Source organism: Sapajus apella, unplaced genomic scaffold, assembly GCF_009761245.1.
Source record: "Sapajus apella isolate SASKATOON/1434 unplaced genomic scaffold, GSC_monkey_1.0 scaffold77, whole genome shotgun sequence".
Classification (NCBI taxonomy): Eukaryota; Metazoa; Chordata; class Mammalia; order Primates; family Cebidae; genus Sapajus; species Sapajus apella.
In genome coordinates, this window is record NW_022437017.1 from 3114909 (window position 1) to 3142364 (window position 27456).

At 46.2% G+C, this 27456-nt stretch overlaps 1 protein-coding gene across 10 annotated transcripts in view; it reads right to left on the bottom strand.

Annotated features, from left to right (window-relative positions):
- Positions 1-476: 476 nt before the first annotated feature.
- Positions 477-27456, bottom strand: part of HNRNPM (heterogeneous nuclear ribonucleoprotein M) — a 44043-nt gene continuing 17063 nt past the window's right edge. The window contains exons 3-17 of one of the 10 annotated variants that reach the window (XM_032251931.1): positions 26418-26470; positions 25493-25500; positions 25309-25402; positions 23642-23680; positions 23489-23524; positions 22317-22470; positions 21181-21230; positions 20251-20311; positions 17347-17448; positions 15184-15228; positions 14650-14727; positions 5971-6024; positions 3085-3887; positions 2443-2494; positions 481-903 (exon numbers count right to left, since the gene is read on the bottom strand). In XM_032251931.1, coding sequence (XP_032107822.1) covers positions 740-903; positions 2443-2494; positions 3085-3887; positions 5971-6024; positions 14650-14727; positions 15184-15228; positions 17347-17448; positions 20251-20311; positions 21181-21230; positions 22317-22470; positions 23489-23524; positions 23642-23680; positions 25309-25402; positions 25493-25500; positions 26418-26470 — 1793 coding nt within the window. In that variant the 3' untranslated portion in view covers positions 481-739. Of the gene's footprint in view, positions 904-2442; positions 2495-3084; positions 3888-5970; positions 6025-14649; positions 14728-15183; positions 15229-17346; positions 17449-20250; positions 20312-21180; positions 21231-22316; positions 22471-23488; positions 23681-25308; positions 25403-25492; positions 25501-26417; positions 26471-27456 lie in introns of all 10 variants that reach the window. The other 9 variants (XM_032251927.1, XM_032251932.1, XM_032251933.1 and 6 more) reach the window with 9 other exon arrangements.

The following is a 27456-nucleotide window of genomic DNA, read 5'->3' on the forward strand; positions in this document are numbered from 1 at the left end:
GATCTTGGCTCACTGCAACCTCCGCCTCCTGGATACAAGCGATGCTCCTGCCTCAGCCTCGAGTAGCTGGGATTACAGGTACACCCCCCCACACACACACCTGGCTAATATTTGCATTTTTAGTAGAGATGGGGTTTCACCATGTTGGCCTGGCTGATCTCAGAACTCCTGACCTCAGGTGATCTGCCCACCTCAGCCTCCCAAAGTGCTGGGATGACAGGCGTGAGCCACCATGCCAAGCCTTGTGAAGCTCTGAACAGCAAATGCCCCATTATCAGCCCAGGGATAACAGCCCACAGGAAGGCAGTTTCCAAGGAAGAGTCTCCCTTTCTGAGGGCAGGCACTCACCTCTGGACCCTCAGACAAGCAAGAGTGGGGATGAGGTTCCTGGAGATCCCTGCTCCTCAGACTAGAAGCCCAAGTGGCTCTGGCTCCCCACACTTCAGGTGGTTGCCCACATACCACACACAAGCAGGCTGCTTTCAGGAACCAGTATTTATTATCAAAGTCATATTCGATGTCAACAAGATGCCACAACTACAAAAAAAATTGCGCACATTGCAATCTCAATGCAAACAGTCAAATGGAACCCCAGTCATTAAAAAAGTAATTCAAATTACCCCAAAAAGCAACTGAATTTTTTAAACATCTTTATACATCCAGCCAACAAATTAAAATGGTTAACAAGAAAAAATACAAATTCAGAGGTCTGGTTTCGATGTTTAAAAAAGGCAACTGCTTAAGCATTTCTATCGATTCGAACGTCAATCTCTCGGCCACTGAGCTTCATGCCATTCATCATCCGGCAGGCTCTCTCAGCCACCTCTGGTGACTCGAACTTAACCACACCACACCCCTTGGACTTCCCGTTCTCCATCTTGATGTCGGCATATAGCACATGGCCTGCACAGGGAGGGAAGGAGAGACCACGTCAGGCAAACCCAGAGCTCAGCCTGTCTAGGCTCCACTCAGTCCCCATCACCTGGTGGATTCTGGTGGACAGAGTCAAAAAGGAGAGGCCCCAGGAACCAGTGACTGTGGCCCTGGGCCCACACTGCCGTTCTTCTGCTAACAGAGCTTGCCCCTGCCCCAGGAAAAGCCTTCCTGAAAGTTCAAAAAAGAAGGCACCATGTCAAGTCAGCTTTAGAGGCAGAAGGCTGGCTATATATATTTTAGAGGCTTCATTTTTGATACGCCACTGTCTCTGGTTACAAAGCCATCCACGATCCAATGGACATCTGTACTGTCCAAGTGTAAGCCAGCAACATCACATATATTCATTTCAACATCTATTCAGCATCCAGAGATGTGTCAACACTGGAAACAGGCCAGGCCTACAGGGTCAGAGCACTAGAGGCTAAAGGTGCTAGGGCCACAAAGCCAGAAGCAGGAAGGAACTCAGCCTAGGAGAGGGCCCAGGGCAGGAAGGATGGAGGGGTCCTCAGGGGTAAGTTCTGAGAGCTTACACAAATTCACCAGAAAGATGACTTGCCAGTAGGGGCTCGCACACAGCACTGCAGGGTGCCTGTAGCACTTGCTGCTCAGGTTCTGGGAGGGGAGGGGAAGGAGATGGAGGAGCAAGGGACCAGTCTTCAAGGGCTTGAGAGGCTAGACTTTCTCTTGAAGGCTAAGGGTCCCTCCAGGCATTGCAAAAGTGGGGGGCTGTGATCCCACTGGCCTTTTCAGAATATCTAGCTACAATGTGGAAACTCAGGAGTGGGGAAAGAAGCAGGTCATGACTCAAGGGCTTGCCCCAAAAACCATGGAGAAGCAGTAATGGTGGTGAAATCGGAGCAGCTGCTGAAACAGGAAGTGGGAGGACAGTGCGGGAGCAACTGCTCAGCCCTGGTTCAGGCCCCTCTGGTTAAAGAGAACAGAGGTAGTGCATGAGGGGTGAGGGCTTACCCTGGAGGGCAGGGAAGGAAGACAACTTGCTTTCAGCCACAGAGGGAGCCTTCCAGAAGGGTTGTCTGCCATGAAACCACGTGACCTTAGCCTCACCCTCACATGAGTAGCTGTGCACCCAGAGCCCACAGCGCCTCCCCATGGCACCTGCTGGTGGGGCATTCTCTCTCAGGTCCTCAATCAGCTGTGCTGAGGGGGAACCAACCTCGTCTGGGATGTATTTGCCACCTAGAAGCCAGATGAGCTCAAAAAGAAGACTTTGCCTGACTCATCTGTGAAATGTGGACACTACTACCTTGTTTCAAAAGCCTCAACAAAGGAGGAAAAAAGTAATTAAGGATGAAATGATAACAGGTGAAAAATGTATGACACATCACAGGACACTCAACCTAACCTGAGCATTGGCATGGGCAGAACAATGGCAAGGCCATGAGTCCTGAGCTGATGGAGAGGGATGGGAGGGAGGCTTTGCTGCTGACTCGGCTGCATCACCAACAAGCGTGAGGCAAGACTTAGAAAGCCGTTCCCAACACTTACCGCACTCGTTGAATTTGTCCTTTAGCATCTTCCATGTGAAATCGAATGGGAGCTAAGGGGGGAGAAGAAAAGGGAGACTGATGTGTGATTAAAGCAAATCCTAAGGCATGCCTCACAGCTAAATTTCTTACTACACCAAGAAGTGCTGCCCTTCAGACTGATGGGATCAGCAGGGACTAACAGGTCCACGTGGGACAAGGCTGTGAAGGGGCACAGCCAGCTCCTCCCTGGGGCTCTGCCAGGGAGAGCACCAAGCAGGGCGGGAAGCTCGGACCTGCAATGCACAGCCCACAGTCACTCAAAAGAGGCTAACGGTGGCTGAGCTGGGGAAACTAATTCTGTTACAGCCACTTCTTTCCCTGGATCACTGTGCAAGACTCGGGCTCATTAAACAATCAGAAACTGGAGTCTCTGAGCTCAGAGTCTGCTCCATATTCTAGCACAGTGGAGAAGCCCAGGCAATTCCAGAACCCACCATTCTCACATTCCTTACTTGTCCTGCTATCACAAAACATTAGGGACAGTGGCAAGGAGGTGTGGTCCCCTCTGTGGGGTGCCACCTCTGACTTCATCCTGCTGATCTCTGCCTCCCTCGTCCCCTCGTGCTCACCACCACCAAGAAGTTACCCAAGAGCCACTTACATTTCTCACAAATATCTGGCAGGCCTTCCTGGCCACCCCAGGGGCATGGCCTCCAGCTCCACCAAAGGAGCCTGCGAAGCTTCCTCCAAAGTTGCCACGCTCCATCTCGATGGCGCGGTCAAAGCTGGCACCGCCACCGCCACCCATGGCCAGGCCCATGCGCTCGATGCCAGCGCCCAGGGCCGGGCCCATGGCAGGGCCCATGCGCTCAAGGCTGTTGGCACCCATGCGCTCCAGGCCCATGCGCTCCAGGCTGTTGGCGCCCATGCGCTCCAGGCCCATCCGCTCCAGGTTGTTGGCGCCCATGCGCTCCAGGCCGGTAGCCATGCGATCCATCACGGGGCCCATGCGCTCCAGGCCAGCCCCCATACCTGCGGGCACCATGCGCTCCATGCTCAGGCCCATGCGCTCAATGGCAGGGCCCATGCGCTCCACGCCAGAGCCCATGCGCTCAATGGTCTGGCCCACACGGTCGATGGGAGCGGCCATGCGCTCGAGGCCGAAGCCCATGCCGGCACCCATGCGCTCCACGCCAGAGCCGATGCGCTCCATGGTCTGGCCCATGCGCTCAATGCTGGAGGCCATGTGGTCGAGGCCCAGCGGGCCCATGCGCTCGATGCCAGAGCCCATGCGCTCCACGGAACCCATACGGTCCATGACCAGGCCCATGCGCTCGATCTCAGAGCCCACGCGATCCATGCCGTGGCCGAGGCCTGCGCCCATGCGCTCCATGCCGGCACCCCCGAGGCGGTCAATGCCAGGACCCATCCTCTCGATTCCAGGGACGCTGCCTCCACCTCCACCTGAAACAGGGACACAAAACAGTGAGTGCCAAGAACTTCTGTGTGCATGTGCACAACATGCCAGACCACTTCAGCTCACAGGCACAGATCAGGGGTAAAGGCCTGCCATAATTTACCATTAAGACACCCCTCGAATGTGACAACAGCTACAGCTGAGTGGTGGGTGCATGGGGGCCTCACAGCATTCTCTCTGCTCTATGCCACAGCTCAGATTTCTATAACACAACTCCCCTGCATGTGCCTGTGAGGTGCTAGTATCTGTGACAAGCTTTGTAAGCCATGGATGTCAACTGCTGAGACCTGAGGTTTCTCCATCAGCAGACACTGAGAAATGCTCCAGGGGGAGGCATGGACATGCCCCACTCAGAGGGCCACCCAGGCTCATGAAAAGGAGTGACGTGGAGGCAAGTCAGAGTCACTCCCACTTGTCTGCTCCCACCCTGTCTCCTAGGATGCTCTGCTGGGGGCCAATCCAGCTGCATTTCCTCAGCACTTCCAGGGTACAGAGAAGAGATTTGCAGAGGTAAAGAAAACACACACCAAGAGAGATCCTCTGTGTACAAATGCACACAGCTGGCCACTTCTGGGGACCTTTTTGTTAGGGAAACCAAATGACTTGCTAGCTTTGGAAAGATGTCGATGGCACTGCAGAGTTAGCTCTGGCAGCGGCTGGGGTCAGTCAGCAGAACGAAAGGACCCCAACTGGTGGTGCTTGCAACTCTGGACAGGAAGGGTCTGGCTCCATCAGTAAGGCCACCCCTTTCCACATGCCAAGCTCAGAGTTCCTCCCCCAAATGCCGCTGCCTGGCTCTGAGGGTGGCTGTCAGCCACGAGCCAGCCTGTGACTGATCCAAGGAGCTAGTCCAAGATACTAATTCAAAAGAAAACTCAGCAGTTTCTCTAACTGGCTCTCTAACTGACCATGGCCGAGTGGCTCTGCTGCTCCTTGCCTGCTTCCTTAGCTGCCCAGCAGCACACTGGGCAGCAAAAAGCCCAACTTGAAGAATGGAAGATTTTCAGAGGGGAGAGGTCTCAGAAGGTAACCAACTTCCCCACAATAGAAAGAACCTAGTGAGAATGGGCACTTTGCCCAAAGGCACCAGAAATGAGGCAACTCCCAATGCCAACTGCAGCAAAAAACTGGGAAAAAATGGTGCCAGTGTGGAGCTCCAGAGCAAGCCCAATACAGAAGTCAGCAGGGAAGATGCCAAGACACTCAGAGCCTTGAGAAAAATCAGGCTAAAAAAGTACATTTAGGCCGGGCGTGGTGGCTCACACCGGTCATCACGTAACTCTGGAGGTGTGCAGGTCACTTGAGGCCAGGAGTTCAAGTTCCTGGGCAATATGGCAAAATTCCGTCTCTACACAAAACACAAAAAATTAGCCAGGCTGGGTGATATGCGCCCGTAGCCCCAGAATTGCTTGGAAGGCTAATGTGGGAGAATTGCTTAGGCCTGGGAAGTCCAGGCTGCAGTGAGCCGAGATTACGCCATGACACTCCAGCCTGGGAGACAGAGCGAGACTGTCTCCAAAAAAACCCCACAAAGTATATTTTGTTCTAAGCGTCCAAAAAACTGTGTATTCATGAAAGGTGCAGAACAGAATGTTTCCAGCACTCATCACTGGGTGTGGGGCTTCAGATAATACTTTCTTCCTATTTTCCTACTGAGTACATGTATGTATTTTAGTAAGCATTTATTACATTTCTTCTACTTACCAAGTAGAAGGAAAACATTTACTTTTAGGAATGTATAGTGTGGAAAACAAAATCCCCAAGTTCAAGGTACCCTGACAATAAGGATGGTCAGCCTGTGCAGAGCCCAGGCTTCAGTACTCTTTCACACATATTCCCTCTCCATAGCGTCCCTGAGGCAGGTACTATTACACTCCCATTTTACAAATGAGCGCCATGAGAAACAGGTTCAGTGACTTGCCAAATGTCACACAGCTAGAAAGCAGCAGAGCTGGTCCCACCCCAGGGAGTCTGTGTCAGAGCCCGTGCTTCTCACCACTAAGCTCTATGGTCCCCAGCGATAACAGCCTATGCTAAAAAAAACAAAACATCAAACTAAGTGGTTCCTACCTCCTCCCTGCTTTGCAATGATCTCTCCTCTCTTCAGTGCATTACTTAGGATTTCTAAGGAAATCAGGAAGAAAAAAAAATTAGCCAAATTTCTCTATGGCAACAGAAATGTGCTCATTACAGAAATACTACTAATAAAAATGAGAAAAAGGGAAAGGGGTTGAGAAACATACACACACAGACAAGATCATTATACAGAGAACTAGGAAGTCCTTGCTGCTGGTCACGATACCAAAACCCCAGGGAGCTCCAGAGTCCGAGGCCCAGAGTGGGGGATCACCTGAGAACGCGCCCGGCACAGATGGAGCCGTGTACATCCGTGAGCTGAGAGCCAGAGCAAGAAGGGGGCCGTCGCGTCTTGCTCAGCGGCAGTTTTCTAATTCTGGTCCAGGTTCTCAGGACTGAGGCTTCCTTGCCTCACCTGAGCTGGAAACTAAGCCCCCAGCTCCACCCCAGGCAACTTCTTGTTCCAAAGACTGCCCAGCATCACCCACCTGAAGCCCACATTTGCCCACCCAGAGGCACCTCTTGTTATGACAGAGCAAATTAAAGCTGCAGCTCCGTGGACAGCCTCAACGCTGAAAGCCCCCATTACCTAACAAATGAGCTCTGCACGGAAATCCTTGAGGAGCATGCCAGTCCTGCCTGAAATGAGCTCCGTGTGCTGTGCTAAGCAATAGATAAGGTTTCAGAAAAATACATCAATGCACCCCCTGCCAAGTGACCCAAACACAATGCTGCTGGCTCACTTACCCATGGCTCACCCACACATCATTAAGGTTTGTCTGATGCTATCATAGCGTTACCTTTCCAAGCTTCTGGTCAGTCTTTTGCTATGTAGAAGACACGTGTACCCACCTGCTCTGGTCTCAAAGTATATGCTCAGCAACCTGGACACTGGCCACCAGGTACATTTCACTTTATGATTGAAGCCACACAGGCATTAACACCTGTCCCATGGCTGCGCATGTTCACGCCTGTAATCCCAGCACTCTGGGAGACTAAGGTGGTTGGATCACCTGAGGTCAGGAGTTCAAGACCAACTTGGCCAACATGGTAAAATCCCGTCTCTACTAATAATACACAAATTAGCTGGGCATGATGGCGGGTGCCTGTAATCCCAGCTACTCATGAGGCTGAAGTGAGAAATATCACTTGAACCCACAAGGTGGGGGCTGCAATGAGCGGAGACTGTGGCACTGAACTCCAGCCTGGGCGACAGAGTGAGACTCTGTCTCAAAACAAACAAAAAAAAGAAAACACCTGTCCCCCACACAGCTGCTTCTTATATCCCAACTGCCCCAGGAAGAGGTAGGAAAGTTCACCAAGAGACACAGACTTCAGCCTACCAGCAGGTACAGTTCACTCCCAGGACGCCTGCAATCCTGCCCAGCGTGCCTGAGCAGAGGCTGGCTTTCCAAAGATAGCACCTCGACCAAGCTTGTCCAACCCACCTTACTTTGCTGTTGTTCTGTTTTGGGCTTTTGGCAGCAAAGCCATGGTTTTTAGTTTCTGTCTCTAGTGATAAGCAGAAAAGAGGGAAGAGGAAGGGGCTATACTAACTCAACCAGAAACAAGCTAAGAACCTATGATTATATTCTCCTCTGGACGCCCCTGACCTAGATCAAGCTTTCAACTAACACACCTCCAAGACACCTGCAAAAGCTTGCAACCAGCAAGCCACTGACAGGAAGAGAATTGCCAGATTCTCCTGTCAGCATTCACAGGCCTCCCTGCGCTGACCACAACTGAAGCCTGTTCTGCCCATGCTCCTCCCCTGCCCCACGTAGACCCTCACCTCCAACCTCTGCACCCAACGCCGCCAGCCGCTCTATCTGTACACACCTACTGCCTGTGCCAAGCCCACTCAGTCCCCAGCCCCACAGCAGATCTGGTGTTCTGAGCAACAGCATCTGGGAACCCACGTCCCCACCAGCGTTCTCACTAGGCCATTTGGATGCAAAGATCTCTGGCGCTGTTCCAAGTCACCCTTAGTATCACCTCGGCTGCACCTTGTCCTTGAAGGTCAAAGACCACAGATCTATCCAAATTTCTGAAGCAGAAAGTACAGTTGTTTGCACAAAGAAGCGCAAAGATCTACTGTCTCGGCACGGGAAGGGACACCAAGTAGGAAGGCACTACAGAAAGGAGTACCACCATGAAAGGAGTACCACCAACTCTCATGGCAAGGACACAGGAAAAAGAGACCAAGAATACAATCTTGGAAAAACCAATCCAACCACTCTGAGAATCTGACTACATCACTTTACTAATGTAGGTCTGATCATAAGCAGCAGCAGGATTCCAGGACAAAGAGATCGCATGGTACCAATCAGAAAGAAGGTGGAACTACAGCAGGAGAGGTGGCACCCTACAATGTTTCTATTCCAGTCAGGACAGGACAGTTTCCTGCGACCACATGAAGCGACCTCACAGGCAAGCAGCCCACATCCACCTCTCGGTGTGCCACTCATGTGCCACTGCAGGAAGTGGAATGAGGCGAGAGGTGCCACATAGTGGCAAGGAACTGAAGGTTCTGAGCAAGAAAAAGTACCTACGAGAGTAAAGTCACATGCCATCTATTCTTGCCACAGCTATCCTATCCACAAATTACTGTTTGCAGCCAAATGGTAGTGTTTTAAAATATATATATTTTTAAATACACCACTAGGGCCTGGTGTGGTGGCTCACACTTGTAATCCCAGCACTTTGGGAGGCTGAGGCAAGCGGAACACAAAGTCAGGAGTTTGAGATCAGCCTGGCCAACATAATGAAACTCTGTCTCTACTAAAAAGACAAAAATTAGCCAGGCGTGGTGGCACACACCTGTAACCCCAGCTACTCAGGAGGCTGAGGCAGGAGAATTGCTTGAAACCAGAAGGCGGAGGTTGCAGTGAGGCAAGAAGATCACGCCACTGCACTCAAGCTGAAGTGAAAGAACAAAACTCCGTCTCTTTCAAAACAACAACAACAAAAATACACTGTTGGCCAGGCATAGTAGCTGCTGCCTGTATACCCAGCACTTTGGGAGGCCAAGGCGGGAGCATCACTTGAGCCCAAAAATTTGAGACCAGCCTGGGCAACATACGGAGACCATGTCTCTACCAAAAGATCAAAACATTAGCAGGGCATGGTGGCATGTGGCTGTGTTCCTAGCCACTGAGAGGCTGAGGTGGGAGCCTGCTTCAGCCCACTACATTGAGATCAAGCCCACTGCACTCCAGCCTGGACGACAGGGCAAGACCCTGTCTTAAAAGAAGAATCAGCCAGGCGCAGTGGCTCACGCCTATAATCCCAACACTGAGAGGCCAAGGCAGGCAGATTACCTGAGGTCAGGAGTTCAAGATCAGCCTGGCCAACATGGTGAAACTCCATCTCTACTAACAATATAAAAAATTAGCTGGGCATGGTGGCAGGTGCCTGTAATCCCAGCTACTCAGGACGCTGAGGCAGGAGAATCACTTGAACCCAGGAGGCAGAGGTTGCAGTGAGCCAAGACTGTGCCATTGTACTCCAGCCTGAGCAACAGAGCAAGACTCCATCTCAAAAAAAAAAGAAAGAAAGAAAAAAAAGAAAAAGAATCTTGCCCCTCTGAGCTGAAGGATGAATCTGATGACCACGTTTCTAGGGCCTTCATAAATTCTAATAATACAGCCAATATAAAACAAGAACAGACCTGGTGCAACGGCTCACACCTGTAATCCCAGTACTTCAGAAGGTAGAGGTGGGTGGAATGCTTGAGATCAGGACTTGAGACCAGCCTGGCCAACATGGTGAAACCTTATCTCACTAAAAATACAAGAAAATTAGCCAGGCATGATGGCACGCACATGCAGTGGCATGATCATGCTTCACTGCAGCCTTGACCTCCTGGGCTCAAGCCATCCTCCCACCTCAGTTTCCCAAGCAGCTAGGACAGGTGTGTAGCACCGTGCCTGGCTAATTTTCTTTATTTTTTTGTACAGATGAGATCTTACTATGTTGCCCAGGGTGAACTCCTGGACTGAAGTGATCCTCCTGCTTCAGCCTCCCAAAGTGTTAGGATAACAGGTAAGAGCCACCATGGCCGCTTTCAATTGTTTTCGCAGCCGCTGCTGCACCGCCGTTGCTCTCCAACACCAGCGCCGCCTCTCGCTTGCCGAACTCCAGCCGAAGGAGAAGGGGGTAAGTAAGAAGGTCTCTCTATACCATAGCTTGTACAAAGCAGACTGTCTGCAAATCTAGCGGTGGTAAAGCACCCAGGAAGCAACTGGCTACAAAAGCCACTCGCAAGAGTGCGCCCTCTACTGGAGGGGTGAAGAAACCTCATCATTACAGGCCTGGCACTGTGGCACTCTGTGAAATTAGACGTTATCAGAAGTCCGCTGAACTTCTGATTTGCAAACTTCCCTTCCAGCGTCTGGTGCGAGAAATTGCTCAGGACTTTAAAACAGATCTGCGCTTCCAGAGCGCAGCTATCGGTGCTTTGCAGGAGGCAAGTGAGGCCTATCTGGTTGGCCTTTTTGAAGACACCAACCTTTGTGCTATCCATGCCAAACGCGTAACAATTATGCCAAAAGACATCCAGCTAGCACACCGCATACGTGGAGAGCGTGCTTAAGAATCCACTATGATGGGAAACATTTCATTCTCAAAAAAAAAAAAAAAAATTATCTTCTTCCTGTTACTGGTAGTTCTGAATGTTACATTTTTTTTTTTTCCATGGGGTCAAAAGGTACCTAAGTATATGATTGCGAGTGGAAAAACAGGGGACAGAAATCAGGTATTGGCAGTTTTTCCATTTTCATTTGTGTGTGAATTTTTAAAATAAATGCAGAGACGTAAAGCATTAATGCAAGTTAAAATGTTTCAGTGAACAAGTTTCAGCGGTTCGACTTTATAATAATTATAAGTAAACTTGTTAAATTTTTCTGGACAATGCCAGCATTTGGATTTTTTTAAAACAAGTAAATTTCTTATTGACAGCAACTAAATAGTGTTTGTAGCATTTTATCATACAGTAGATTCCATCCATTCACTATACTTTTCTGAGTTGTCCTACATGCAAGTACATGTTTTTAATGTTGTCTGTCTTCTGTGCTGTTCCTGTAAGTTTGCTATTAAAATACATTAAACTATTTAAAAAAAAAAAAAAAAAAAAAAAAAAAAAGCGCCACCACGGCCAGCCTTATGATGTCTTTTAAAACAAGGGTCCAGGCTGGGCGTGGTTGCTCACGCCTGTAATCTCAGCACTTTGGGAGGCCGAGGCAGGCGGATCACCTGAGATCCGGAGTTCAAGACCAGCCTGCCAACATGGTGAAACCCTGTCTTTAAAAAAAAAAAAAAAAACACAAGGGTCCTAGCTTCTGCAGAGAAAGCCCACCCCAGTGGTCACTTGTTTGAGAAGGCCTTTCGTGATTCCTATTGCTGGCTACTTCTTTTCTTGTGTGTCCATCTCATGCAGGCTAAAATGGGAATCACACTCTTCTTGCTGCAAGATCCATAAACAATCTCTCCCTCCCATGCTGAGAGGTCCTTGAAGAGTCTAGTTGTTATTAATCTTAGTCCTTAGAAATGTCCGGTAAGACAGGTGCTATGTGATGACTGCCTTGTACTACACAGCTACAAAGAATGTTTCTACACAGCCAGAATCCCTATCTTTCAATGAAATAAGCAACTCCATTAGAGATGTGGCAGCAGCCACATATTATGAATTAACAAGGACTGTGGCCGCCAATGGTGGGCTTAATATTCCTAGTTTGAATTAACTCAAGTGACCTCAAGGTTCAGCATACTCCTCATGGTGCTATCTGCTGGACAGCAGAGCCCAGGAGCCTGGGGGTAAATGGGGAGGGTGGGCAGGTGTGTAAAACAGAACCCCACAGGCCCACAGTGGCATCTTTGTGGAGCTCTGCTGCTCTCCTTCCATCCTGCCACCTGCCTGCAAGAATGCAGCACCCCACTCCAGACACACATACCACACGCCAGCATCAGCATGTTGGCAAGGGCCTCACAACTTATCTTGCTGGCTGTTGACGGGGCCCCAGAACTCAGGGAGCACTCTGCACTCCAATTTACACCTGCAAAGGGCAGCATTTTCACTGTCAAATATTGCCTCACAACAGTCAGTTTCTGACATTTAACAATCTTTTTTTTTTTTTTTTTACTTTAATCCCTAAGTGTTGGGATTACAGGCATGAGCCACCACACCCAGCCAACATTTCACAATCTTTTGATTTAATTTTTTTTTTTTTAAATATCTGAAGAGATTTATTCTGAGCCAATTATTGTGGGTAACCCCCCATACAGGCACTGAGGAAGGAGAGCTAAGGAGAACGCTGGCACAATTAAGGCCTGAAGAATATATCAGTTTATAGTGTTACCACTCAGTTATTTCCTTTTATATAATCCTTTTTTTTTTTTTTTTTTTTTGCATTTTAGGTTTTGGGGTACATGTGAAGAATATGCAAGATTGTTGCATAGGTACACACATGGCAGTGTAATGTGCTGCCTTCCTCCCCATCACCTACATCTGGCATTTCTCCCCATGCTATCTCTCCCCAACTCCCCACCCCGATTTAAATTTTTATAGCCAGTCTATCAAGATTTGACTCACGCTGAGTGATGGGCTCTGGGAGTCTGCCTGACCACTGGTCTAATGGCAGCACCCATGACCGTAATGGCTACACTCTGGTCATGAACATTTTATTAAACCCAAATGCCTTCTTCAATTCTTTTTCCACTGTGATTTACAGGTTCCTTGCAGTGCCCAAGGGCTCTAGAGGTCATTCCTTCTACTCTGCTGTAGAAGGAGCACTCCGAGTGGTGAATCTGAGAACATCTAAGAAAACAGTCCAGGAACATACACTCCACTTGTGGTTCTCCTAAGAGAATCGGCACTTGGAATCCTTTGCCACCCCCTACCCCAGGCTGTGAATCCTGACTGCTAGATTACACCTGCCAGTTCACCACTGACTTTGCCACATGGCTCAGCACAGCTCCCAAGCCAAACCATCCTGGCTTCCATCTACTTATAACTGCACCACTCTGCTTCTCACAGCAACAACTCAAATTCCCTAATGACTAATCTGTTTTTAAAAAATAAGAGATGGGGTTTTGCCACGTTGCCTAGGCTGGTCTTGAACTCCTGAGCACAAGCGATCCTCTCACCTTGGCCTCCCAACGTGTTGGGATTACAGGCGTAAGCCAACAAACCCAGACTAATCTGCTCTGAGTAACATTTTAGCAAGCCAGATTTTGGAAACTTTTCTTTTTTAAATTAAAATCCCATGCACACGCAAGTTACAAGCTTGAATGTACTCTGGAAATACAGACCTTTGTTGCTTTATTACTAATGATGACAACTTTCCTACACCCTTTACCACCTTCTAGAACAAGGCACACATGAAGAGGGCAACAGACATCATGCCCCACCGCTCCCTATGCACCAGAAGGGCCTGATCATCAGAGACAGCCGCCTTTCAAGCCTGACAATGATGTCTGTCCTTGTACCATTTTCACATCCTCTGTTACGAGAAACCCACAAAGAAAGGTTTACACCCAAATCTCTAATGACTTCCCATTCCAAGAAAGTTTGTGTGTATAAAAGCAGCTGCTTTCTTGCAGTGAAGGGGAAGGTCAAAGAGTAACCAGCAACATAGAGGATTTCAAAAATGAAGGCCCCGCTCGTGCCCTGGGGCTAGTGCTGTGCTGGAGGCACTTGTAAAAGGCAAGATCCCCACATGATGAAGAGCCAGATCTGGAGCCAGACGGCCTGGGTTCATATCCAGGCACCACGGTTTACCAGTCAAGTGGCCTTAGACAACCTATGACTCAGCATCCAACGAAATTGGGATAACAGTACGTACATATCACGTGGCTCTCACAAGGACTAAATGAAATATATTGTTATATTTCTGTTAAAATGCTGGGGAGCTGGGTCACGCCTGTAATCCCAGCACTTTGGGAGGCTGAGGTGTGCCTATCACCTGAGGTCAGGAGTTCAAGGCCAGCCTGGCCAACATGGTGAAACTTCGTCTCTACTAAAAATACAAAAATTAGCCAGGCATGATGGCATATACTTGTAATCCCAGCTATGCAGAAGAACTGCTTGAACAGAGGTTGCAGTGAGCCAAGATCGCACCACTGTACTCTAGGCTGAGCAACAGAGTGAAAGCCAATCTCAAAAAAAAAAAAAAAAAAAAAAAAAAAAAAAGTTGGTGGGGGGGGGCAGTGGAGGTTTTGAATTATAGTAAACCAGAATTTGCATTATGAAACTGCTACATTAAAGGAGGCTGTGGTTTTTATTAATGCTTCTGTGGACAATGCTGCTGGGGCAGACGATAAAGAGCTACCTATTCCAGCACTCCTAGAGAGAGACAAACTTGATCAAACTTTAAAGAATCCCTTATACTCGGAGCCCATAACCATGAATGTGTACATGCTTTTTAACACTGTACTGGAAAATTATTGCAGAGCTTGGGAACATAGGACATCTCAAAAGACTAGTGACCAAGTGAATTAAAAGTCTACTATTATGCCTAGTTTTTTAAATATTTAGGGCAATTCAAAAGACATTTGATTCAGTAGAAAAGTGGAAGTGATAAATCACTTATTCAGTGGGTCTGCAGCCTAAAAGTCACCTGAGAGCCAAGAGAAGGCAAAGAGTGGGTGAAAGCAGGAAGAAAACATGATTCTTACCGTTTATCCTGCCCATGTTCATCCCAGATCCAAATCGACCCATGTTTTCCATACCACCACCAAAGGGCCCCTCCATTCCTGCAACAGAGGTTCACATTTCACCATCATCCAACAAGACTGCTTAGACTGAGCAGGGAAAGAAAAATTCTGTCACATGTTTCAACTGGGGTATCCTCTGCCAAGAACTCACCAAGTTTAAGAGCTTTTGAAAAACAAAAAAATGCTACTGCCCTTCTTTAAAAATCACCATCTTCAAAAAGCTGGTCTGATCCAACCCCCTCAATGAATAGACAAGCAAAAAGAGGCACAGAGATGGAGTGGTTTGCCCAAGGTCACAGAGCTAGTTAGTGAGACAGCCAGAACCAAAAGCCAAGACACCTGCTAAAGGGATGGACAGGCAGGAGGAAGTCATCTCTAGACTCAAACTGAAACCGATGGTAATTTCATGCAGGGCTTAAACAAGAAAGAAAAGAGGAAAGAGAGAAAACTATGCCTAAAAGTGATTATGTTTGTACTTCATTTTAAATTTCTTACCTCCCATTTTATTTATTCCAAATCCTATGCCTTCCATTCCCATTCCTTAAAAAGAAAAAGTCAATGCAAACTAAAATTATGTCAAAGCAGTAAATAACATTTGAATTTAAAAAGCATAATTCCAAACCAGCAAATGAACCCAAAAGAAAATCTCTGATGACAAGTATATTGGTTATCAATAAAAAGAGGCCCTACCATTTCAATTGTCAAATATATCGCTTAAAATTCCGATGGATCGTCTGGGTGTGGTGGCTCACGCCTGTAATCCCAGCACTTTGGAGGCCGAGGAGGGCGGATCACGAGGATTTCAAGACTAGTCTAGTCTGGCCAACACAGTGAAACCCCATCTCTACTAAAAATACAAAACATTAGCCAGTATGATGGTGTGTGCCTGATATCCCAGTTATTCGGGAGGCTGAAGCAGGACAATCGCGTGAACCCAGGAGGCAGAGGTTGCAGTGAGCCGAGATCACACCACTGCACTCCAGCCCTGGCGACAGTGGGAGACTTTGTCTCAAAAAAAACAAAAAACAACAAAAAAACACTGTCCAACTGGGTCATTAAACTATGTAGCTCCCTCAGATTTTTTTTTTTTTTTTTTTTTTTTTTGAGACAGGGTCTCCTTCTGCCACCTAGGCTGGAACACAGTGGCATGGTCACTGCTTACTGAAACCTCAGCCTCCGAGGCTCAAGTGATCCTCTTGCCTCAGCCTCCCAAGTAGCTGGGACTATAGGTGTACGCTGCCACACCTGGCTAATTTTTAAAAAATATTTTGTAGAGACAGGGTCTCACTATGCTGACTAGACTAATCTCAAACTCTTGGCATCCAAAAGTGCTGGGATTACAGGCATGAGCCACCACAACACGCCTCAAGTCAGGCAGTATTAAACATGAAATAGAATTATAAAACACATTTTATGGAACATTAACTTTTTAGAAAAATATTTTAGGGAACAGAAGTAGATAAAAAGTCCCTGTTAAAGGTAAAATCTTCAAAATAAAAACAGTTCCTAAAAACACCAAGACTTCCCCAACCCCCTGTCTTTCTGTTTGGGTGTCAGACATGGGGACATGGTGGGGGCGTGTGTATGAGGTGGGGGGGGATTGGTAGGGCCATTCTCAGTTGCGGCCCAGGACTTTGAAGTCAGCACCAGGGGTGGTGGCTCTGGAAAAGAGACTAGGGATATGCAATCCACACTGTAATTTCCAAGGAGTCCAAGAAAGACCAAAGTCTGAGGCCATAAAAATGAAACATTCCTTAATAAAAATACATCACTACACAGAAATGAAAACGCTCAACAGCAAAGCCTAAGTTTATTCTACATGTCAAAGCTTTCATGCAGTAGCTACTCCTTGTCCTTTTACTATTATTTTTAGACAGAGTCTTGCTCTTGTTGCCCAGGCTGGAGCAGTGGTGCAATCTCAGCTCACTGCAGCCTCCGCCTCCCGGGTTCAGGTGATTCTCCTGCCTCCACCTCCTGGGTAGCTGGGATTATGGGCCCACACCACCATGCCCAGCTAATTTTTGTATTTTTAGTAGAGACGGGTTTTTGCCATGTTGGCCAGGCTGGTCTCAAACTCCTGACCTCAGGTGATCCACCCAACTCAGCCTCCCAGAGTCCCATCTTTGTCTTCTTAAAGACAACAATGTCCACCATGTTTCTTGTGTCGGCCATGTTGTCATGCAGTAAGGCCCTCTCCGCCTTTCTTTGATCTATCAATGCCCCTAGCTCTCCAGCAGCAGCTGTGCCCACACCAGGAGGGCCCAAGGGGGTCCGGGTAAGAAACTTTTTAGGGCACTGCAGCAGTGCCACGGTTCCATGCTCAGGAGACCTGCAGCCTGTCACTAACTGACAGTGTGACCTTGAGCAAGAGCAACTCTCTGGCTTGCCTCCTCTTATCAAATGGCATGACTATCTCAGCTCAGAAGGTTGTGAGGTTACAATGAAAAAGCATAATGACTTTTTAAAAAAGGATTCAACTCAATAAAAATACAAAATATTGCCTTTATTCAAAATGAAGCAAAGATGAATGAGGAGGGATTTTTGGCCCAGTTAAATCTGTATTTCATTTAAACTGCTCAAAGTCCAACTGCCCCAATAATTAACTTTAATAATTTTCACTTCCCCAAACCCCCAAGCAAGGTGCACTGTCAATCTTACCGGCGGGACCTATGTTTCCCATTCCAATGCCTTTATTCAGGTGATTGGCATCAATGGGTTGCCCTCCTGGTCCTAACCCCATGCCAATACCACCAAGGCCATCTGGAAGGAAAAGAGAAAGTGGCTTAGTTTTCCCCTACTTAGCAAACCTTGACCCTCAAAGGAAATGAGTCTTTGTTTATTCAGTTGCAGCTATCCACTCCAGCCTACCGCCCCCACCCACCAGCATCCCCAGGACCTAATGCAGTATTTAACATCAGCACACTTAGAAACAAAACCTTGTTCTGGCGTTTGGGATGTGTGTGTATACCACAAAGGCAGCTAAAAACCAATGCACCTGAAAGTCAACAACCCCCATACTAAGATTCTTGAGCTCCTATTTGTTTCACTAACCCACGGACTGAGAACCGTCTGATCAGAAACAGTGACTCAAGACATCAGATGGCAAGCAGCACAAGTGTGCCCAATCCCTAGTAGCCCAAAAAACGTTTCTCATAAAAAAGCAGTTTACAAACCATCCAATCAACATCCTGGGTATACACTACTCTCTGAATCTGGGTGGCTTTAGTAACAATGACACTAATGTATTCAAGGAACCTATCTTCCTGTCCCCAAGCTTCCTAACCCACAATTGGGGACCAGCCCACACTCAGTTCCATGCCCCACAAGTATAAACAGGAACACAGAAATACAGGCTGGTCTCTGGAAACAGCCAAAAGAGCTAATTACACTTGCAATATTTGGGGTAACCACCACCTAAGGCTTAAACCATAACCAGGTAAAGTTTTAAAAATGAATGCTGGCCAGATGTGGTGGCTGACACCTGTAATCCCAGCACTTCGGGAGACCAAGGGATGGATCACCTGAGGTCAGGAGTTCAACACCAGACTGGCCAACATGGCAAAACCCCATCTCTACTAGAATTACAAAGATTAGCCTGGCATGGTGGCACACACCTGTAATCCCAGCTACTTGGGAGGCTGACAAGAGAATCGGTAGAACCCAGGAGAGGGAGGTTGCAGTGAACCAAGACTGCACCACTAAACTGCAGCCTGGGTCATAGAGTGAGACTCCATTTAAAAAAAAAAAAAAAAAAAAAAAAATAGGCTGGGTGCAGTCGCCCGTAATCCCAGCACTTCAGGAGGCTGAGGCAGGTGATCACCTAAGGTCAGACGTTCAAGACCAGCCTGGCCAACATGGAGAAATCCCATCTCTACTAAAAATAGAAAATTAGCCTGGCATGGTGGTGATGCTTATAATCCTCAGCTACTCAGGAGGCTGAGACAGGAGAATTTCTTGAACCCGGGAGGTGGAGGTTGCGGTGAGCCAAGATCGCGCCATTGCACTCCAGCCCAGGCAACGAGTGAAACTCCCGTTTCAAACAAAACAAAACAAAACAAAATTCATTTAAAAAGTAAATAAAACCATCAGTCAGTTGAAAGGCCACACACAAAAAAAGTAAATAAATCCTGCTGCCAGTTGCCAGGCATTTAATCTGATTAACGTTCCATCTTTAATTGCATAGCAACAGCAGCAAGAGATCACCAAGGTTACTTACTCCCCAAAGCACTGAAGGCTTTGAAGTCAACCCCCTGAAATGTGCTGGGAGACCAAGAGCCATGGATAACGGGCTCCCTGGGGTGTGTGCTCCTCCTCCTGCTCCAGCACAAGAGCCATCAAGAGCCATCGCCATGGTCCAGGGAGACCACTGCTCAGGTGAACACCCTGAGTATGTATTTGGGAAATGAGTAGGTTATGTCCAGGACATGCAATCCTTCTCTAAGTAACGATGCCCTTCAACAGATGAGCCTTCTCATGAAGCCGCAGATTTGTTCTCAAGATACATCTGTCACGCTGCCTTAATGCTACGCTGCAAAGGTGCTCTGGCTGGGCTCCCATCCAACTCAGTAAGTGAGCGGGGTCCTCAACTTGAGCAGCTGCTCCAGACCAGGCCCCCTCAAACCGCCTGGTGGAGGGCCCCCAGCACAGCACACACAGGCCTGTCACCCTCACCCATCTTCCTTCTCCAGGCTGGCCCTACCTGTGCCAGTGATTCCCTGAACCCTCCCACCGCTGTCTGCACTCAGGTTCTGGCTTCCCGCCTCAGGCTTATCTAGGACTTTGCACTAATACGTGCCTCTGCCTCCTATGTGGTGGCCAATCAACTAGCCTTCCCTGTCCCAAGACAGATTTTCACCTGGAGTCACGCATAGCTGATCCCTTCCCCTTCTGCAGAGAAGTTATTTGTTCAGGACACTTCACATACTATAAAACTCACCTAAAGTATTCAGTAGTTTTTAGTATATTCAGAGATATGCAACCATCACTACCATTTAATTCCAGAACACGTTCATCATCCAAAAGAGAAATCTAACCTTATTAGCAATCACTTCCCCACTTACTCCTTCCCAGCCACGGGCCACCACTAATCTACTTACTGCCTTTATGAATTTATATATGCTGAGCATTTCCTACAGATGAAATCAAGGTTCATCCACACTGCGACACGTGCATTTCATCCAGCTGTAAACATCTATGGATGAATTTCTGTATGGATGTCTAGTGTGTACTGCTGGCCCACATGAGACTAATCAATGTCTTCTGAATTCGAGGGCAGTCTGGTTTTCATTCCCTTAGCAGGTTCTGATTCTTCCTTCCCCAGGACACTTTCAAAATGCCTAACTACATCCTCTACATCCTGGGGCTCACCACAAGGTAATCCTAACAATATCCTCGAGTTGTGAATCTCTGCTCATTTCTCACCCTGAAAAATCTATAGAAAAGAACTGGCCAAAAGAACTGAGGGCTAACCTGGCAGAGGTTCAAGTGAAACTCTGTGATCATTTTCTTTTTATCAGTATAACTCAAATTCAAACTCTCAGCCATAATCAATGAAACACTTACGGGGAAGTTGTTGTGGGCGCTCAGGAGGGAAGAAATCTCCCTTTGGTAAGGCCCTCTCATCCTGAAAGAGAATGAAAATGAATAAATCTTAGTATCCAGTGCAGCAGTGTTTGCAACAGCAAAAGACTGGAATGACCCCCCCCAATCAACAGAGGAACAGTTGAACACACTATCCCTGCCATGGAATCATATGCAAGGATGGAAAGGCATGTGGAGTGTACTTGCTATTTTATGTCAAGGGGAAGGATCAAAGACACATAGATATTATTGTGGGAGATGATGGGAACCTGGACAAGAAGTCCAAGTAGGATTCTCACTATCTTTTCATGCTTTTTGGCTTTTGAATCATGTGAATCTATTATCTATTCAAAAAACTTAACTATTCTATTTAGAGTAATGAAAAAATTGCTGTAATAGCTTCTTTTATCATTTTCGTGAACTTGAGTCCCAACTAGATTGCCATCAGCATGTTCCAGTCAGGTCTGTAGTAACTATCATTTTTGGCACAGCCACAGCAGAGCAAATGTTTATTAAGACTGAAATGCTCCAACTGACCTTTAACAGCTGTCTGAATCAATGCTTAATTATGTTCACAACAGATTTGATGCTAAACAAACATTATATTGTAATACTTTGAAAGCTGGAACCCCATATAATAGCCATTCTTTGAAACGGATCACTTGCTCAACCAGGATACCCAGGTGACTTCCTGAGCGAGCCATGAACAGTCAACTGTGCAAAGGGAAAAATATCTAATGCAGTTCAAGAGCTGCTTGAGCAAAATGTTATTTCTCTCACAAATTTGTTCAACATACTGCATCCTATTTAGAATAATCCATAAATATTTTACAGTGGTATGTGTACACTCTTATTAATTCCATGTTTTTGCTAGACTTGAGTGTATCACAAAGAAAGATCCTACTGACTTACCATCTTGACATGCATTGGTCTATCAAATAGCAGCTGGCCATTAAACATAGCTGGTATTACAATTAAGGCTATTTATTGCAATTCTAAAAATGTGCACAAAAAAAATACAAAGAAAAAAGAAAGAGAAAATACTCCCTAACTGCTACCAGTCCCTCTAAGTGATGAATTTATGAGCAGTTTCAATTCTTCATTGTGCTTTCAACAATAAACATAAAAGGAACAATAAATAAAGCTTCAGGGGGGAGGACAAGACAGCTTCCGCTTATTCCTTAGGTGTGAAGCTTCATTCATAACCTTAAACTTTTCACCAAACATCCTCTTAAGCATCAAGGTTCTCTGAATGTGGCCAATGGGCCAGGTGTCTACCACCATCTAAACTGAAGCACCATGTTATCTGGGTAAGACATGTCTTGCCTGAGTTGCATGAATGTGCTCATGTGGGGTACTCTCCATGGGATTAAAAACTCTTGGGTAAGCCTAGGGTCGAGGACAAGTGGCCTACTCCAAAATGATGTTTACTCACTGGACAGAGTAAGGTCCTGTAAGGATCCATTATATAGGAAACAACAGCCCAGTTTCTCTCTAGTGGTGCATTCTTTGGGCTCCCTCCTTCAAACCTAGACTTTTCTGAAAAGAAAACCATCCACACTGTACTGAATCAACTCCACCCCCAGAGAACTTTTTTTTTTTCTTTTTTTGAGACTGAGTCTTGCTCTGTCGCCCAGGCTGGAGTGTAGTGGCATGATCTCGGCTCACTGCAACCGCTGCCTCCTGGGTTCAAGCAATCTCGTGCCTCAGCCTTCAGAGTAACTGGAATTACAGGTGCCAACCACCGCGTCTGGCTCATTTTTGTATTTTTAGTAGAGGCGGGGTTTCACCATGTTGGCCAGGCTGATCTTGAACTCCTGACCTCAAGTGATCCGCCCATCTCAGCCTCCTAAAGTGCTGGGATAATAGGTGTAAGCCACTGTAGCCAGTCTAGCCCAGAGAACCTTTTAAATCCACGGTAATGCATTCCCTCTAGTCATATAAAAAGCATTAATACACATAGTCACATCTTCCTCACACAAACCTACATTACTAAAACAGCAATTTAGGTCAAATTGTTCACAAGCTTAATTCCTGCAAAAGGATACATATAGCTTGCACGGCTTCAATGGACTGTTCAAAAGTAACAGTGCCTATTCCACGACTTTTTCCATCTTTATCCTCAAGAATGTCTGCTCGGACCACCACACCAGCCATACTAAATACTTCCTTTAGTTTCTTCCAGCCAACTTTATAATCCAGCTAATCAAGAGAGAACGGGGTAAAAACTTCAATGTAAGTATCTTAAGAAACACAACATTTTAACTACGTGAATGAGACATGCTATGGTTGGGAAAAAAGTATTAGAAAATAATGTCACAAAAACTAAGCAACTGCAATGGAATTTTAAAAATAGGATTATAAAGTCTGACATTCACTATAAACAAACTGTACTTATAGTAAATATACTGTCTCTTTTCTCAGAAGCTTAAGTTACCTCATACTTTAAATTAATACTCATTTTCTGAACTTTTTTTTTTGAGATGGGAGTCATGCTCTGTCACCCAGGCTGTTCAGTGGCGTGATCTCAGCTCACTGTAACCTTCGCCTCCGAGGTTCAAGTTGTTCTCCTGCCTCACGCTTCTTAGTAGTTGGGATTACAGGAGCCCATCACCACGCCTAGCTAATTTTTGTGTTTTTAGTAGAGACAGGGTTTCACCATGTTGATCAGGCTGGCCTTGAACTCCTGACCTTAAGATCCGCCCACCTCAGCCTCTCAAAGTGCTGGGATTACAGGTGTGAGCCACCGTGCCCAGCCCATTTTCTAAACATTTAAAAAAATTGTTTCCCTGATAAGCTTTACCATACCCTACCCCACCCAACCTACTTTCTTCTAAAAATATTTCCCCTTGCAGATGGCAGAGGTATTATCATCCACCCCGGACATAAAAGGAAGGTGTCAGTGCACTGTCTCTGCTCATACACTCTTATTCTGCACCAAAACCGCACAAAATAAACCAACAGAGAATGCAGACTCAAGTTACTGCTTATGGGAACACCTGCAAAACTCAGGAATCACAGCTCCAATGAGACCATGGTCAAGCTTGTGACTTAGGAATGCAGACAAAGTCCACCCCTAAGGCTGATTTAAAGAAATGAAGAACACAACCCTTATTTACATTTTTCTTCTCAAATGTCAGAATTACTTTTGTAACATATTGACAAGGTCATTTCATCAAGTTCTGATTTTCCACTTTAGACGATGGCTCTGTTTACTTACGTTTGCTACAAATACTGTGCTTCCAAGTCTTCCAGCCTGCAATGCATGGATAATCTCATTTGGGATGTTGGGATTATTTAGGATACTGGGTGGGATAGTAATCATTCCTGGGCCACCTGGTCCCATACCCATCCCACCAGTCGTAGCCATCACCTTTTGCATTGCTCTCCTGGCATGTTCACCATCAGGATCCTAAAATAAGCACAAAACGTGTTACGTTTGACCCATTACGTTTGACCCAGAAACAACAAAAACCATACTTGCACAGTAAATGATATTCTCAAGACTTAGAAACTGAAAGGTTGTTTGAAAAGCATCTCTCAAATCTATTAACAAGAAAGTCCAATGAACTCAACAACCAGCCTAGAAGAGACCAGCTAAAGGAATAGGAAAGGAAGAAAGGACATGAAATGTGGCACTAAAAACACAGCTCTTAACTAAATTAAGTAAAAAAGAAAACGGGGGCAGGGAGAGAAACAGGATTAGCTGATATAACGTAGAACTGCCAGACTGAAATTAGAGCTTCTTGGGCTTGGTATAGCTGAATCTATTACTAATTCATTGGGGAGGTTTTGTGATTTCTGCAAACCCCGTCAATAACTTTTCCAAAAGTTTGAAAAAAAACAAAACAAAACAAAACAAAACAGTTTTAGATAACACAAGTACCCCCCCATCCTTCAAGTCCTTCAGGTGTTTGAAGTCATGTATGTAAGGTCTGGACAATATAACAACATCTGGACAGGTCTGTGAAGCTCTGGTATTGACTCTCTTCTCGAACTCTCTGTCCTGTCATTTACCACCAACAGCACTAAAAAAAGACATCATGAACACATGAGAGATCTTAGACCCTACCACGCTTCGCTCTGAATCTACTCATCTTCCTCCCCAAGAGGTAAAAAGAAGTCAAGAGGGTTTTCTTTTTTTTTGAGATGGAGTTTCACTCTTGTTGCCCAGGGTGGAGTGCAATGGCGCACTCTCAGCTCACTGTAACCTCTGCCTCCCAGGTTCAAGTGATTCTCCTGCCTCAGCCTCCTGAGTAGCTAGGATTACAGGAACTGGCCACCATGACCAGCTAATTTTTTGTATTAGTAGAGATGGGATTTTACTAGGTTGGTCAGGCTGAGCTCCAGTGATCCACCTGCGTTGGCCTCCCAAAGTGCTGGGATTACAGGCATGAGCCACTGCGCCCAGTCAACAAAAAACCTGTCTTCCTCGAGGAAGATATCTGATTCAAATCAAATGTGAAAGCAGGTTTGAGGAATAACAAACTCACTTTATTTTTTTTTAGACAGGGTCTCACTCTGTCACCTAGGCTGGAGTGCAAGGGCGCAACCTCAGCTCATTGCAATCCCAACATCCCGGGCTCAAACAATCCTCCTGCCTCAGCCTCCCAAGTAGGTAGGACTACAGGCATGTACCACCATGCCTTGCTAATTTTTATATCTTTTGTAGAGATGGAGTTTCCCTATGTTATCCATGCTGGAAAAAACTCACTTTAAAAAAAAAAAGAAAAAAGATGGGCCAAGAAGAGGGTTCGGACAGAGTAAAACTTAATGGCACAAACCCACAGGCTCACGGATTGAGAGTCCCTGAGACAACAATGCCGCAGACAAATCACAGATGTTAGAAGGCGGTCACCACCCCAACGTCCTTGCAGGGAGTGGCTGCTGTAGGCTGTGACTGATACTCTTCATTAAAAATAACAGGCTGGCACTTGCTTTGCAAAACGCCATCTAGGACCATGACAGTCTTTCCCTAATTCCAAAGAGGGATCACTCAACAATTACATACAGGATCCGCAGTGTTAAGCCAGAGCTTACTTCTTTGACTTTCAGTGGTCTTCCACTTAGACTATGCTTGTTTAGGACTTCTGCAGCTTTTTTCATGCTCTCTTCCATCTTGAATTCAACAACACTATAAAAAGTCAAAAGAAAACAAATAGAGTGAATCCAGTCCTACAAGTTAGAAAGTTCAAATACCAGTAAGTAACTAGATGATACTTACGCACATCCCTTTGGAGAAAGCCAGAGACCAGTCAGAAGAGCAAGGAAGGGGAAAAAGAAAAGAAAACAATAGTAAATACCAGTGACAGTTATAAACAGACTAAAAATATGATTAATGTCACAAAGTTAGTCTTTTAAAATGAACCCTTTTAAGGGGAAGCTGACAGAAGTGCCTCGCCTTGCCTTCCTTGTAAAAAGCTGGGCTCCTTAATATTTCCCTCTCCTACGCGTTACCAGCATTGCACTAGAGCTGCTGACGTTGTAATAAGCAGACCTAAATTCAGGGTCTCCAAGAAATCACACCAACTTTAGATCTGCTTCCCTCTAGTACTCAATCGAGTCCTTATCATATTCCTCCTAAATCCATCCCTTTCATAAGTTAAGCTCATCCTTTTGATTATTCTAAGCCATTCTAATGCACGACAGAAAATAGTTTATGTTCTCTTTAAACTAGGCCAATTTTGAACATTCAGGTTTTTAATATTTGGTTTACAATTTACTGGCACAAAGGCAACTTTTCGGAATCTTTGGTTCACACAACTTTCAAATTCAGCAAACAACCAAGAGTAAAATTTTCTAGACAAGAACACACTTTTTACATTAATTATACCACCGCTAAAATTCCATGCATAATTCACACACAGCCAATTCCTCTGTTAACAAAGAGACAATGCTGCTATTGGTCCCCAGTTATCCAAATTGGGCATCCAAACAGAATACCAAAAAGCTCTTTGGCCAGCCATTTGGAAAAGCAGGACTCCCATTTGCAAATCCCCTCCCACCCCACTCGAATGTTTGGCAAAATCAAACATAGCTACTGTAACATGAGCACTCACTGCCTTCCTGATTTCATTCGATTCCACGCCACCATACAGTTACATTTTTCATGTAGTAAATCCACAGAAGAAATTCTCTCAGACACTTACCCTTGACTTTCCTTCAGCGTCCATTAAGAGCTCCACGTATGTTACCTCACCAACTACAAATCAGTTTCCAGACGACACATAAACCAAGGGAGAAAAGCCAAGAAAACAATGGGAATTTAGAACAATCATCAGCAACCTTGTATGGAGCCTCTGCCTTATAAGAAAGCCCAGAAACACTCCATATTCTCTAAACCACCGAACTAGGCATTACAGGTGTGCAGTAAAAGTAGGTGAAAACACGTTAACAATATGTCCTTGATTTTCCTCCCACCACAAACAAGCTATTCCACAGATTTCCATATCAATTTCCCTGTCTGGAAAACTCATTCATGACTAGAGGCAATCCAAATCTACAGGAAAGAAGTCTGCGTGATTTACTTTTTTGGGGAGGGGAGGAAAACAGTTTTACACATACAATCTCATTGGTGGCAAGTAGGTGAAATGCATACAAATTACGATGCCATCGTGCTGAGCTCACATGGTATAAATACAAGGACACATGTATGCAAAGGTATAAGCTCACAGGCACACATGGCCGGGGGGCCAGCTTCACAGGTGAGCAACCCGTGCAGTCGTCCACAGCCCCGCACTCGGGGGCCTCAGCTTGGTTTAATGCTGTTAATGCTGCCATGACATTCTTAATCTTTTAACAAGAGGCCCCTTGTTTTGGTTTTGTGTTGGGCCCCACAAATTCTATAGCTGGTCCTGCACACAGCACTAGGCTCCACAGCTGTAGAGGCAGAATGTTTGAATATAGTAAGATCACAAAACCACAGCAGCATCTGGATTCTCTTCAGTGAATTAAGCCAGGCTTCATTCTTGCTGCTTTCTAAACCTCCCCATTAAAGGACACAAATAAATTCAAATTTAGGACTCAGATTTTATATCTAAAGAGTTAAACAGACTCACATGATTCTAATCTACACAAAAGGGAAAAAAAACCAAAGCATTTGAAAAGTTTCTGCAGCTTTTCCTCAAGGTTTGGATTGCCAATTCATGACCACCATGACCAGATGTTAGACTCCATAAAGACAACCAC